We start from the raw sequence: 16,346 nt of genomic DNA on the forward strand, positions 1-16,346 counted from the left end.
TAGACACTGAAACATATATTATTCATAAATTATATTTAAGGTGAAGCAGGGTGATAAAGAAAGAATGGTCAAAATCAGCCCAATCTACAATGCATAATAACAACCAACAATATGCATTGCAGACGGATAACACCCAGGGTGCACAAACACAACTATGGAGCACCAATAAAAACAACAAAGGTATCCACTCAACTTTCTACCTTGACTACCCACCTGTTTGGCGATGACACTGCCCCCTGTAAAGGTGGTACTGCCAACTACCAGTCAACGAAGGGAGCGCACCTCAACGAAATAATTGCACCCGGACTGATGACCTGGCGTTCTTTCCAGCCGCAAAATAGCCAACACTACAACACCAAACCAACTTGCTCAATGGGAAGGGAGGATGGGAAGACTGGAAACAAAGAGGCTTTGGCCATTAGCCGAAAGCCCCTTAAACAAATTCAAAGCGAAACATGCCCCTGACCTTCCATAGGCTACTAATACTAGTGATTAGCACCCATGCCAGTCCCATCCTAGAGGTTTAAAACCACCTATTTTCTTATGAAATCATTCAGTTTCTCTTCTTAGCAGGAAGCTAAATCTTTCCCCCACGTTGTCAATAGTAATTTTCCAGTGGCAGTAAGTGAGAATTTAGTAATAGTGGAACCACCCTTTATAATAAAAAGGGAAAACATGAAGAAATAAGTGGAATACAATTGAATACAGTAGAATACAATTTTGTTATTCCCTGGACCTTTTTTACAACCTGCATTGGATACACACCATAAAATGACATGACAGCACCGGTAGGCTGGATGGACCACTATCAGCACATATAGGTTCACATACTCTCTACATAAGAGAGACAACTCTTCAGTCTTGAATAGGGGTGGGCAATTAGCGGCCCCCTAGCTGTTGTAAAACTACACATCCCAGCATGCTCTGCCACAGATTTGCTATTTAGCCATGCAAAAACTGTTGCATAGCATGCTGGGATTTGTAGTTCAACAACAGCTGGAGGGCCGCTTAATGCTCACCATTGGTCTAGTAGCTGCCTATGGGTGTTATGTAATAGGTGCAGAGATTTGGGAACCAGCGTGATTTTGGAGAGTATGTCACTCAATTGAAAGTGGCAATCAGTTATAAGGCTAATTTTACTGGGTAACTCTATTGCCACTTTAAAGTTAGCAGCAAATTCGCCAAATTCATGCATGTTACCCAATCTCGTAAAGGCAGAAAAACAAAAAGGTGCACAGTGCAAAACTATAAACGTCACATCAAAATGTCCAACCTCCTACAATTTTAGAACCACCTCAGGACTGCCTTTAATACATGTGCTTTCTATGTTGTAGACAATGGGCACCTAGAAATGTGCGTCTCCGCTGCAGTGCAACTGAAGGGTGGAAAATGTGACCTATTGAAAATATATCTCCGCCATCTCATAGCTGGTGCAAAAATCAAGTCCTTTTTCAGATTCAGAGGGGTATATTTACTAAAGTGCGTGTTTTTAGAAGTGGATATGTTGCCCATAACAACCAATCAGATTCTCTTAAATATTCTAGCACCTTCTAGAAGATGATAGCTATAATCTGATTGGTTGCTATCGGCAACATCTCCACTTCCAAAAACCTGCACCTTAGTAAATATCCCCCAGAATGTTTGTCAGCCCCTCCACATAGGAAGCAGCTTCCCTTTATCTCATTACAGTTGTCCTGATCCAATAATTTTGTTTCTTCGTTGCTCTACAAACTAGATGCAACACTACCCAAATATTTTTACCAGTCTGAGCCAATATCTGCTGTTTCACAAACGCCTCCATCTTTTTCTGCAAATCCACATGCTTTTGTGCGCAAATAGAAGTACATTCTTTAAAAAAATATTTATAAATTTATGGTCTCATTTTCAGTGCTGTGTTTTTGTACATTTTTGTTTCTTTTTGGTTTTGGCAACCTTACACAGCAGCCTTGATTTTGACCTTTAGCGGTATACACCATTTAATCGCCAGGGGCGAACTTACCTACTTTAGAAATGTCCTCTCAGGGAGAAGCCCGGAGAGGAGATGCAGGTGGGCAGTGATGGGGGCGGGGCCGGACTATTCACGTCATTAGGCCCCATCTCTTTATGGCAAAATGCTGCGAATTGCGCACATTTGAATACTGGGTGGGGGCTAAGTGATGTGATCATACAATGGCGTCATTATGCCCCGTCCCCTCCCTACAAACTGCGGTTTCTCCCCAGTTCACTAGGAAGTGGGCAGGATGCGGGAGAAGTGCCTAATCTTTCGGGGTTGCGGGGGGCTACCCGAAAAATCTCTCACAGATTCCAGGAGAGTAGGCAAGTATGGCCAGAGGGTTTGTATTTGTATCATGCCAAATATACAGATATATGTAAAACATGCAAACGTCCCTGAACTTCACACTTCCACTTCTGCTCTGATGTAGGTGGTTTCACGAAAATTTTTGTGAATTTGTGGGCCACCATAGCAGCATCCGTGCAGGTGTGAACGTGTGTGTGTATATATATATATATATATATATATAAACACTAAATTGGTGTGGGGCTGCATTTCTTTGTGGCTTGGAAATTTCCTCACACATCGGTCATTTAACATAAACATTAGCACCCATTTTTTATGTGATCTGCTGAATCGGATGGCAAAGTTTCCCTAGGGAATGCGTGTGCTGGGTCTTAAATAGAACTCTCTGCTCCTCTGATTTATGTCTGTCTGCATTGTGTGTCTGGCATCAGCCCAGCACAAGGGATCTTGCAACCATAGAATGGCACAAAACCATATTATGCAAGTTCTACGGTAAGAGCAGCCTATATAGTAAATCATCCCACAACCCCAATCTCACCCTTACCATGATGGCACAAAACTGCTGAGAGAGAAAGAGAGAATGTTTTTTTAGTCCTTAGTGAACAAAGAACAAGCTTTACAGTGCCGAGAAACATTTGCGGGTCCTGCCTGTGAGTAGCTTAGTCACCGCAGAATAGGTTTTCAGATACCACTGCTCCCACACTATAAATCTACTGTATCATAGTTTGCTGAACATTAAGCATTGAGAATGGTCTCTTCCGTCACAAGCCAGGTTTTCTTTTGCAAGTGGATCGAAGTATACTAGAGCCTTCTTAGGCAGCTGGCCATCCCTGTATGGTAACTACAAGGGATTCAGTCACATTTGGAGGGCGCAGTAATTGAATGGATAACAGCAATGACCTTGGTTGGAAACATTCCAAAACACCCAGCAGTGACACCCACTGACTGGAGACTATGCAATGGCCGCTCATTTAAGGGGGTGGGGATCATGTCTAACTTAAAAAAATAAATAAATCAACATGGACCAAATGCTAAACCGGTGACTACGGATGTAACTAGTGTAACTAAAGGTCGCCCTATATGACACATTACTCTCGTTCTAAATAAGAGACACTTTCCTTTGTTTGGTCAAGGTCACTTTCAGATTGACCTCCGTCTGAGAAGTACTGATGTGCAGTTATTCCCAGCACCGGGTATAATGAAAGGCTCTTTGATTCTGTATGGAAAAAGTTATTGATTGAATGGCTTTTCTTTGGTGACAAGGTGCCATCTGTTCACAGCAATAGATTGTATACAAAAAAAAACACTTAAAGCAAAGCACAACAGAAGAAAGTACATTTTGTTATAGTGGGTGAATTACTAATCTATGGGCTTGTGATGTTTAATGTGCTGCCTTTGCTCGCTAATGCAATGCTACCCCTACAACACATTACAGTGCCTCTTTCATTTTGTCGCATATAGCTATGTATACAGACAAGTGGCACAATTTATTTTCACTTCCTGGACAATAGTATCACCAAGAAATAGAATAGCACCATTTCGAAAAAGCCTTTCACACATGCATAAAAAGATTTTGTAGATATGCGCATTGTGAAACCATTTGTAATGACAGGATACATTCCTGTGCTAGGTTTCCTGTGCATCTGTCAGTGACATGTCATGTAAAATGCAGGATATTTTTAAGACAAATCCTTGAAAAACAAGGATTTGACACATCATTCCGGGTTTAAACAATATAGCTTTCAATGCGTGTGTTAACTCGTTCACAAAACCTAGACTGATGCAAAATCCGAAGGTTTTTAATGTGTGAGAGAATGATCACTTAAAGGCACATTTAAACTAGGGATGTGCGCCGACCCCCGTGTTTTGGTTCTATATCTCCTTTGTGTTTTGGATCTGGATTTGGTTTTGCCAAAACCGCGTTGCATGTTTTGGATATGTATTTAAATTGATAATAACTGCTAAAATCATATAATTTGGGATTTTTTTGTTCCTACAGTATTAACCTCACTAACATTAATTTTCACTCGTTTCCAGTCAATTCTAACCACCTCACAATATTGTTTTCATCCGGTTTAGGCCAAAAATTTACACCAAGCTAGCTGGCTGACTAAGCTAAGCAGCACAAACATGTGGCAGTTCAACTTCCAACATGGCGCATAAGGAAACATATATGTTTTCATTAATCAAGAGGCCTGAGAAAGATGGAGTATGTATGTAGTTGAAGGCAGGAACAGGAATGGTTGATTGGTAGTCGATTTAATTAAATTTTTTTATTCCGAAGCAAATTTATGAGGGAAGAGGGGAGAGCATGGGTGAACAATATGTCCCATGTTTTGCCCACAAAATCAACTTGGTGGTGCAGAATATTTTTTAAAATGAAAGGGGCATGCAGGAGATGCTGTCGGTTGCAATAAACATTTCTGGACATTTTTGGCATTCAGCAACCACATGTCAAAGATTGCAGCAGCTGTGGCAGTTCAACTTCCAACATGTCACATCAGGAAACAAATGTTTTTATTATTCAAGAGGCCTAAGGGAGTTGGAGTATGTATGTAGTTGGAGGCAGGTAAATGAAGATTTGATTAGAAGTAAATTTAATAAAAAATTTTGATTCCGAAGAAAATTTATGAGGGAGGAGGGGAGGCTTTTACAAAAATATTTAAATCATTCACATCAGTCCTTGCCCCAGAAGAATCCTTGAGTGCTATGCCTGCTGCTGCTGGGAGTTGATGTTCATCCCAGAAGGGGACCAGGAAGACTACTAGTAGTACTTTAAAAAACAATTGCCTGCTAAACAATCCTTTGCAAGGGGGAGAAAGTATGACAGCAGTCACCCAGTTGCACAGCGGATCACTGACACCAGATCTATCTGATCTATGCTGGTATTGGATGTGCGTCCAATATCCACCAATAATGCAGTGGGTTTTAGACCGTTAATTGAGTGCCTGTGTCCCCGCTACCAAATCCCATCTAGATTCCACTTTACTAGAAAAGCAATTTTCCAATCTGTGCAGGGACATTTATTAGTGGTCTCCAAACTGCCGTTGTACCCACTGTCCACTTAACCACAACAATGTGGACAAGCTTAACAGAGCAAACACACGATTACATGACTAACAGCACACTGGGTGGGTGTATTGCCTTCAGTAGCACCAACAGCAGCAGCATCTAAGAAACAGCAGCTCATTCAGAGGCAGGCTACTCTGTATATCACTGGTTTCACTAAAAGGCATACCGCTGACAACCTTCTAGAAAAACTCAGGGAAGTCATTGCAAAATTGCTAACCTCGCTTGGACTCTCCTCAGGATTGTTGATTTGAGACAACGTCACCAATATTGTAAGCATTACAGCTGGGTGAATTCCAACACAGTTGTGCAATTTAATTTTTTTTATAAATGACAGGGCCGTGCAGGAGATGCTCTCTATGGCCCAAAAAATTTCTGGACATTTTTGCCAATCAGCAGGCGCATGTAGGAGATTGCAGCACCTGCAGGAAATGTTGAATTTGCCCTGCCAGCAGCTGAAGCAAGAGGTAGTTACAAAGTGGAACTTCACCCTTTAGATGCTTCAGCGGATGGAGGAACAGCAAAAAGCCATCCAAAGCTACACAGCATACTATGACATAGGAAGAGGAGGGGGAATGTACCTTACTCAAGCTCAGTGGAAACTAATTTCCATCTTGTTCAAAGTGCTGAAACCCTTCGAAGTAGTCACCTGTGAAGTGAGTTCAGACACTACCAGCTTGAGTAAGGTAATTACCCTAATTAGACTGTTGGAAAAGCAGCTTGAGAAACTGAAGGAGGAGCTGAAACGAAGAGATTCCACTAAGTATGTCGAACTTTAGATCAAGTCCTTTATTCGCTTCACCAGGATTCACAGGTTGTCAGGATCTTACAATCGGATCAATACACTTTGGCGACCGTGCTGGATCCAAGGTTTAAGTCATACGTTGTGTCTTTGTTCCCAACGGACACAGATCTGAAGAGACGCAAAGAAATGTTGGTAAGCAAATTGTTAGCTCAAATGGCATGTGATGCAGCGATGGCTTCTCCAGCAAGTGCATCTGCCGAGAAAAAAATTAAACTTTCCCAATTGACCCACTGATGCAGATGAGTCAACACAACCAAGTTTCTGACATCTGGTCGGGTCTAAAAGAATTTCCTACAATGAGACCTCTACCATGACTCCATCTGATACTGTCACCATTCAAAGAATGGTTGAGGACTATTTTAAATTTTTTAATGATAGCGTCCAAATACGCATGTCACACAGTCCGTTTGACTACTGGCAGAAAAAAAAGGCAATTTGGATGCCCTTGCACAAACTGGCTTTGCTTTACTTGAGCTGCCCACCCTCCAGTGTGTACTCAGAAAGAATTTTCAGCACAGCCGGGAACCTTGTCAGCGATCGGCGTTGGAGGCTACTTCCTCAAAATGTGGAAAAGATGATGTCCACCAAAATAAACTACAAATTCCAGACCAATTACATCCAAAGGGAGCTAGCTGACGCTGGACTGCTTGTTGGTACTTTTTTAGCCAAAGTTTCTGAATTTTGAAAAAACTTTTTGAATGGATGCGCTGCAGAAGACGTAACAGGGATGAGGTTCCTAAATTGTTAAGGTTCTTATCTCTACTTACACTGGCTTTACAAAGGAAATCGGTATGATTTACCACCTGACACATGCCCGCGTTTGGAATCCCGACAGAGGCATCCCGGCAGAGGAAATCCCAATCATCAAAGCTAAGTATATACTAACCTATTTCTACCCCCTAACCCTCCCTTAGGGGTGTCTATCCCTAACCTTCCCTCCAGTGCCTAACCCTAATCCCCCCTCTAAGTGCCTAAACCTACCCCCCCCTTTCCCGCCGCCTAAACCCAAGTCCCCCGGGGGGGGGTGCCAAACCCTAAGTCCCCCCCCGGGGTTGCCCCTTCCCCTAGCCTAAACCTAACCTCCCGGGGGGTGCCTAACCCTAAATCCCCCCTGGGAACTCTAAACCTATCCCTCCCCCCCCTAACCACGCTCGGCACCTGGCGTCCCTTCGATCGGGATGCCGGGTGTCGGGCTTCCAGCGACGGCATGTCTTTAGACCATTGCTGGGATAGAACAGTCGGGAAGCCGACTGACTGGATTAGGTCCGCCGGCTTCCCGACAGCATACCTTACAAATGGTCAGATTGCTTGACAATTGTTGTCTGGATTTGGGCAGAAATAATTCCACACATAAGAAGTGGATTTTTTTGTCTTGTGCCCAGGCATGACAATGGGCTTTTCCTTATCATGTGCAACAACTGTTCCTTCCACTGGTGCCTGATTTACACAAACAACATCCTCATTAGCATCAGCAACACAAATATCCTGCTCATCCTGGTGCACTTCCACAGAAGCATCCTCAAATTCTATGTCAGCATGTTCACTTGTGCTTACATCATCATAAGAGACAGAACCACGAGTCATAAATAAAGGCCAAGGCCTTAGTCTCTCCTTGTCACTTCGTGTGGTGAAAGGCATATTGCCAATTTTATGACTTTCTGCAGCTAACTTTACCTTTGATGTTTTTTTCTTTACCACTGTAAAAGATTGGTTCTCTGATTTTAGATGCCCTGACTTAAGCCCTGTATGCCCTTGGGCATCGGCTTTAGTAGATGATGTAGACAGACTACTATCGTCTTGACTGGTGGCACTGGCAGCAGCTCCAGCACTAGTAGGTGGTTCCTGCTCTCTCTCAACTGATCGTTCTCCATATCAACAAACACAAACACCAATTTTAAATATTACACTGCATATCAACAAACACAAACACCAATTTTAAATATTACACTGCGGTATCAATGACCTATAGTGTTCTTTTCTTATTCATAAAAAATAGTAACACACTGTGCTACCACTTAGTGTCACAAGATTTTTTTATGAATAAGAATAACACACTGCATAGCGTCATACTGTCACAATATGTGGATGATAAACTGCGGTCTGACCAGCAGTGTCACTGAACAATAATAGCGTAGCTAGCACACACACACACACACACACACACACACACACACACACACACACACACACAAAAACACTTATTTTTAGTAGAATGCTAATTTTATTTAACTTTTATATTTTTTTACACTGGGGAAGAGCACCCCTGGATGAGGCAGCAGCCCCTTGATGAACTTCACAGCAACCCTTTATAGACAACAATGCACCCCTGTGGAGTGCGGACGGACCACCTGCAGATTCACAAATATGTCGATAATAAACTGGGTTTGGCCGGCAGTATCACCGAACAATAGTAGCGAGCTAGCAAACACAAAAAAAAAAAAAATAAGAGTTTTATTTTATTCTGTGGAATAATTATTCATTTTAACTTTTATTTTTTTTAAACTGGGGAAGAGCACCCCTGGACAACACAGCACCCCTTTATGAACTTCAGCCCTAGCCCCTTGATTGACAGGACAACAATGACACAGCAGCACCCCCCACTTTATGTACTGCAGCCCCAGCCCGACACACTGCACCCTTTAACAACTACAACACTGCACCCTTGAACAACAGAGAAGAACGGCATGTCTGTTCTGTACATTCTTCACAGCCGGAGTGAAAATGTCACAGATCATCAGAACCTTTATAGATTCCAAGACCCACGAGAATCCGACAGCGGGATGATGACATTTTGCCTGGTTTTCAGATCCAAGTCAGATGAGAAAACTCAAACTGGACTTGGATCCGACTTGGAATTGCAATGTTCGGGTGGTCCGGTTCCCGGAGAACCGGACCCTCTCATCTCTAATTTAAACCTATTTTTTTATGCTGTAATACAGTGGTTCCCAAACTCTGTGCTGTGGCACCCTGGGATGCCACAGGACCCTTGCAGGGATGCCTTGGGTTGGTGATCCAGAACTAAATTAATGCAGCAATGTATATAAACCTTGTCCTGCTTTGTATTGTATTGTACTGTAAGTCACTGGTTTCTTGTTCACTTATTTGTTTATGTACTATGTAAGGCGCTGCAGAACACTTGTGCCGCCATATAAATAAAGGATAATAATAAAAATAAATTATTTATATTGAACATTATAGGCAAAGCAATGCTGGTGGCTGCCAATCATATAATATGTGGACATACAGAAGCGCAACCCTGACAACCACCACATAACTGAACATAATGATGACCAGTAAATACAATTAACTTAATTTAATCATTTTTGCTGAATTTCCCAATAAAAACGTTTGGTCTATGCTGATATTAGGGAGCTGTGTTTCAAGAAAGTTTGGGAACCACTGCTGTAATAGATCCTATACCTGGACGGATTTTTGGAAATCAAACATTCACATAGAGATAATTGAATCTAGTGGTCACAGGGGCTATGATTTCTGGACTTGGCATTGAACTGGATATTATTCTTGTACACCAACATTTGTTGGGATGACACTTACCAACGTCAGGCAAATGAGTAAATTTCTCATTGCAATAGTTCCCGTCACAACAGCAGAAAAATACTTGTGGGTTTTCTTCCTTTGCCACGCACTGCGTCCTGGAGGTGAGAGAAAGAGATGTTTAGGCATGGATTATGTAGCACAGGACACTACTGTCCTACCAGAAAAGACCCAGCTTTAGATGTACAATAGAGGCTACAAAGTGTAGACGGGCCACTCACTGGTGATATCAATATATTACAGGCAATGTGGTTCAAGTTCATTTTCCAATCCAGCAGTGGAGCAGCTTTGAATATTTTGGCTTCAGAGTACCTGCTCCAAATGTATATTCATATGCCTTGGGGGTGGACGTGCGGGATACGGAGTTTGTTTTTTATATTACAATATGCATGAGACAAACTAGTGTAGACAAATCAAAGAAGCTTGGATGATGAATCTGAGCACTAAATGTTGAAGCTCATTATACTGTATAAATAGTAATGCTTTGTTTTCCCCTCATGAATGTGCAGACAACCAGTTTATGACGAATCAGAGATCTCTCGAAAACAAACATTTTACAAACAATAAAAAGCTATTTCCATGTGCTTCATTTTAAAAGTCCAGACAAAATGATCACTCTTTGATGCCTGACTAATTACCAATCCCCCTCCACAATCTCCTCATAAATTATTTGAAGTACAGTATGTCTTCCTTATCCAGCATAACCTGGGCGATTGCCAATATTTAGTGTACGAGACAGTTGCTTCAATCAGGGTGATGCTTATCTTATTTGTACCACATGTGAGCTACCTGTATCTCCTAGGAACCCAGACACAAATCACCAGTCTGTGTAAAAACGTCATTTATAATCCCGATACCGATGTTTTGAAGTTTCTTAGGACGGCGGGCACTGTTCACAGTGCAGATGGAGCATGGAATGTGGCGAATTAGAGGATCAGGGGACGCCCAGTCGTACCCTCGGTATTGTTTATTGTGCGTACTTCCTTTTATCATCTAAATTGAAAGATGCCCAAAGTATTTGAGCATGTTTAAGGCTTTGAATTATGTAATATGCTAGAGCATAGTCATACACTTTTCCGAACAACTGTCCCAGTGGATTAGGAAATCAATGTGAAACACAACACATCAACCCTAATTTGCCAAGCTGATAAAGTCTTTCAGCGTTGTAGAGGGAATACATTACTGAAGCATTACTATTTTATGCATTTATTTTTTTAGCAGGACCATACATACTAAACATACACACAGACACGATGACTTGAAACATATTTAGCTGCTATTGCTTTTCCCCCATACAGAAGAATTCCACAGCCAGGAATATTTATTCTTTACAATGAGAATTTGTAGATTACCCATTTACGGAGTTCTCCCAGAAAAGAGAGATTATGCAAAACCATATACAGTAGTAAATACAAATTAAAAGAAAAATGGCAATATCCATAAATAACTATTCAATCCCTTAGGCAATACTTCGATTAACCACAATTGGCAGTTATTGCACTCAGGGCCTGAATCAGAACCGGTCACAAGGCTGCGTACGCACACAGCCTGTCGATGTTTGCTTTCTGCGTATGTATCGCAGTTCGCAAAGCGACTGCTGCGATCGGGAATCGAACCCAGCGAGCACGCAGCGGCTTCATACAGTGACTGATAGAAAGTGACCGTTTGAGGGTGGCGACGGGGGGTGGTCAGAGAAACGCAGGCGTGCCTGGGCGTCTAAACGCCGGTTCAGGAGCGTGCATAATTAGACCCCAGCATATGCATCCTAACGTCTAGTTACACACAAACATTAGAAATGTCTGCGGTAGGGTCAGGTCAACCACAACTTGTGCGTGTGGGTCCGATGGTTCCCGATGTTTTCGCTGTCTTGCGAGAACGTAAGTGAAGGGAAGTAGGCGGCATTATGTAGTGTTGGGTGTCTACTTATTGTGCTGCGATTACATTACGTATGCGGTCATTAGCATATTTCTGCATTGACAGGCTACGTGCGAACGCAGCCTTGCGACAGGGTCTGAATCAGGCCCTCAGTCTTCTTTTTGTAGAAGTCCCTGCCGATGTCACCGTGTCTGTGTCTATGTCCCTTGTGCGCATGTGCACAACCAAACCCAGATGTTTTGTTATATTAGTGTGTATGATGAAGGAAAGGTTTGATGCTAATGACCAGTTTAGAGTGTATTGGCTTGCTAAAAAAATAAATGCATAAAATATAGGGATGAGCAGGTTCGGATTTCTGAAATCTAAACCCCACCCCGATCGAAGCCGGATCAGAGTCAAGTTCCAGTTTTCCCGCCTGACTCGGATCTGAAATCGAGGCAAAACGTCATCATCCCACTGTCGGATTCTCGCGGGTTTTGAATTCTATAAAAGGTCCCTGCGTCAACGCCATTTTTCACTCCGGCTGTGGACAGTGAAGGAGGAGGGTGGGAGTTCTGTTGCTGTTGTCGTCCATATGGGCTGTGTTCACTCCAAAGTCCATAGGGGCTGGCTGTGTAGCGCAGTAAAGGTTGTAGTCCTAAAGGTGTGCTGTAGTGTTGTACAGGGGGTTCTCTGTCCATCAGGGGTGCTCCCCCCAAGTGCAAAAAAAAATAATTTTCTGTTTGTGTGCGCTGTATCCACACGTGCATCAACAAAGTAGTGCCAAGCGTGCGCCTGTGTCATAAGTAAAGGCCGGCTGGCTCGTCTGTTGAAGGGTGGTGTAACCCCCAAAGTGCGCTCCAAAAAAAAAAAAATATATATATTTTTCTGTGTTTGTGACTTGTGTGCGCTGTAGCCGCACATGCATCAACAAAGTAGCAGCGCCAAGCAAGCACCAGTGTCATAAGTCAAGGGCCGGCTGGCTTGTCTGTTGAAGGGTGGTGCAACCCCCAAAGTGCCAAAAAAAAAAAAAAAAAAAAAACTTTTTCTGTGTTTGTGTGCGCCTTAGCCGCACGTATATTAATATCAAATAAATGGAGGACAAAAATTTGTCCGATAAAAATAAAATAGGGAAAGGTCAAGACCCACTTCCTCCTAGTGCTGAAGCTGCTGCCACTAGTCATGACATAGACGATGAAATGCCATCAACGTTGTCTGCCAAGGCCGATGCCTAATGTCATAGTAGAGGGCATATAAAATCCCAAATGGTAAAATTCAGGAAAATGGCCTTAAAAAATAAATTTAAATTGTCTGAGGAGAAACGTAAACTTGCCAATATAAAACACGATGTGGCAAGGAACAGCTAAGGTCCTTCCCTATGTTCATGACTAGTGGTTCAGCTTCACATGATGATGGAAGCCCTCCTCCCGTTACAAAAATCAAACTAGTTAAGCTGGCAAAAGCACAGCAAAGAACTGTGCGTTCTAATTGTAAGAAGATATCACAAATCCCCATGGAGAGTCCAAGTGTGGCGACTGTTGCGATGCCTGACCTTCCCAACACTGGACGGGAAGAGGTGGCTCCTTCCCCCACTTACACGCCCTCTGCAAGTGCTGGAAGGAGCACCCGCAGTCCACTTGCTGATATTCAAATTGAATATGTCACTGTTGAAGTACAACAGGATGAGGATATTGGTGTAACTGGCGCTGAGGAGGAAGTTGACGAGGAGGATTCTGATGGTGAGGTGGTTTGTTTAAATCAGGCACCGGGGGAGACAGTTGTTGTCTGTGGGATGAAAAAGCCCATCACAATCATGCCTGGGCAGAAGACCAAACATTCCACTTCTTTGGTCTGGAACTATTTCTATCCAAATCCGGACAACAACTGTCTTGCCATATGTACCATATGTAAAGGTGGAACAAGTAGGGGTACGTTAACCACCTAGGAACATCCTCCTTTATACGTCACCTGCAGCGCGTTCATAAAAAGTTACTGTCAAGATCAGAAACTGTGGCTAAGACCATAAGCATTCCAGGGACACCTAAATCCCTTTGTCCTGTTGTACCCAAGCGCCTGCAAACCACACCGTCACTCCCTCCTCGTCAATTTCCTTCTCAGACAGGATCGGAAATGGTCCTGCAGCCCATGTCATTGGCATGACTGACTCTCCTATCCGGGATTCCTCGGGAGGATCCTGCATTGCTACGCCTACTGCTGCTGGGAGTCGTTCATCATCCCAGAGAGGAAGTAGGAACACCACTACTTTTACTAAACAATTGACCCTCCAACAGTCCTTAGCGAGGAGGATGAAGTACAACAGCAGTCATCCTAAAGCAAAACGGATAACTGAGGCCTTGACTGCTATGTTGGTGTTAGACGTCCGTCCGGTGTCCGCTATTAGTGCAGTGAGGTGTGTCCCCGGTAGCAAATCCAATCTAGATTCCACTTCACTAGGCAGGCGATACCGAGAATGTACAGAGTTGTGTCCTCAGTGTCATAAAAAATGCGGTTATACCCAATGTCCACTTAACCACGGACATGTGGACAAGTGGAACAGGGCAGACTAAGGACTATTTGACTGTGACAGCCCACTGGGTAGATGTATCACCTTATGCAGCAACAACAGCAGCATCACCAGTAGCAGCATCTCAGAATGCCAGCTCGTTCCAAGGCAGGCTACGCTGTGTATCACCGGTTTCAGTAAGAGGCACACCGCCGACAATTTCTTAGAGAAACTGAGGGAAATCATCGCCCAATGGCTTAGCCCAGTTAGACTCTCCTGGGGATTTGTGATATCTGACAACGCCACCAATACTGTGTGGGCATTACATCTGGGCAAATTCCAGCACGTACCATATTTTGCTCACACAATAAATTTGGTGGTGCAGAATTTTCTGAAAAATGACAGGAGACGTGCAGGAGACGCTTTGGGTGGCCCGAAAAATTTTGGCCACTTTCGCCATTCAGCGACTGCGTGCCGAAGACTGGAGCACCAGCAAACACTCTTGAACCTGCCCTGCCATCACCTGAAGCAAGAGGTTGTGACGTGGTGGAACTCAGCCCTCTAAATGCTTCAGAGAATGGAGGAGCAGCAAAAGGCCATTCAAGCCTATACATCCACCTATGACATAGGCAAAAGAGGGGGTTATGCACCTGACTCAAGCACAGTCTAGAATGATTTCCGTGTTGTGCAAGGTTCTCCAGCCCTTCGAACTTGCCACAAGTGAAGTCAGTTCAGACACTGCCAGCTTGAGTCAGGTCATTCCCCTCATCAGGCTTTTGCAGAAGCAGCTGGAGAAAGTGAAGGAGGAGCAAAGACGGAGCGATTCCGCTTGGTATGTGGGACTTGTGGATGAAGCCCTTCATTCGCTTTGCCAGGATTCGAGGGTGGTCAATCTGTTGAAATCAGACCACTAAATTTTGGCCACCGTAGTGGCCACCACTACATTTTGGCCACCTAGGTTTAAAGCCTATGTGGTGTCTCTCTTCCCGGACGTCACAAGCCTGCAGAGGTGCAAAGACCTGCTGGTGAAAACACTGTCAGCTGAAGCGGAACGTGACACATCAACAGCTCCTTCTTCATTTTCTCACGCAACTGGGGCTGCCAGGAAACAATTTGGGTATCCTAAGCAATCCACTGGCAGTGATGCAGGGCAGACAGGACCAAGTTTGGACATCTGGTCCGGACTGAAGGACCTGGCAACAATATCTGACATGTCTACTGTCACTGCATATGATACTGTCACCATTGACAGAATGGTGGAGGATCACATCGGTGACAGCATCCAAGTAGGCATGTCAGACAGTCCATACCTGTACTGGCAGGAAAAAGAGGCAATTTGGAGGCCCCTGTACAAACTGGCTCTATTTTACCTAAGTTGCCCCCCCTCCAGTGTGTACTCCGAAAGTGTTTAGTGCAGCCGGGAGCCTTGTCAGCGAAAGGCGTAGGTTGCTTCCACAAAAATGTGAAGATGATGTTCATCAAAATGAATGATCAATTCTTCCAGGGAGACCAGCCTCCAGAAAGTACAGAGGGACCTGTGATGGTGGATTCCAGCGGGAACAAATTAATACTCTGTGAGGATGAGGATGTACACAACACTGAAGAGGGTGAGGAATCGGTGGATGAGGACGACATCTTGCCTTCGTAGAGCCAGTTTGTGCAGGGACAGATTAATTGCCAGCTTGTTTTGTGGGGGCCCAAAACGAACCAATCATTTCAGCCACAGTCGTGTGGCAGACCCTGGTGCTGAAATGATTGGTTTGTTAAAGTGTGCATGTCCTGTTTATACAACATAAGGGTGGGTGAGAGAGCCCTAGGACAATTCCATCTTGCACCTTTTTTTTCCTTTGCATTATGTAGTGTTTGGGGCCTAGTTTTTCAAACTGCCATCCTGTCTGCCACTGTAGTGTCACTCCTAGATGGGCCACGTGTTTGTGCCGCCCACTAGTGTCGCTTAGCATAGTCTTCCAGCTACCTTGGTGCAATCTTTTTTCCTAAATACAATATTGTGAGGTGTTCAGAATAGACTGGAAATGAGTGGAAATAAATGTTATTGAGGTTAATAGTAGCATAGGAACAGAAAGCCCACAAATTCTGTGATTTTAGCTGTTTTTATGCTTTTTCCCAAAAAAATACAGTTCCAAAACAAAAAACCCAGAACCCAAAATACGGAAGGGTGGTTTTGGCAAAACCAATCCAGATCCAAAACACGAAGATCCATATCCAAAACAGGAAAAGTGGCCGGTGCACACCCATAATAA

The 16,346-nt window shown here is 43.6% G+C and overlaps 1 protein-coding gene across 1 annotated transcript in view; it reads right to left on the minus strand.

The window, feature by feature from the left end:
- The window catches only part of ACVR2B (activin A receptor type 2B), a 191,055-nt gene that overhangs the window by 35,443 nt on the left and 139,266 nt on the right, over window positions 1–16,346 (minus strand). Inside the window, exon 3 of the mRNA XM_088446409.1 lies at window positions 9,729–9,826. Within this exon, the coding sequence (XP_088302535.1) occupies window positions 9,729–9,826 (98 nt within the window). The remainder of the gene's footprint in view (window positions 1–9,728; window positions 9,827–16,346) is intronic.

Source organism: Taudactylus pleione, unplaced genomic scaffold (genome assembly GCF_031769625.1).
Source record: "Taudactylus pleione unplaced genomic scaffold, aTauple2 ptg000398l, whole genome shotgun sequence".
NCBI classification, from domain to species: Eukaryota; Metazoa; Chordata; class Amphibia; order Anura; family Myobatrachidae; genus Taudactylus; species Taudactylus pleione.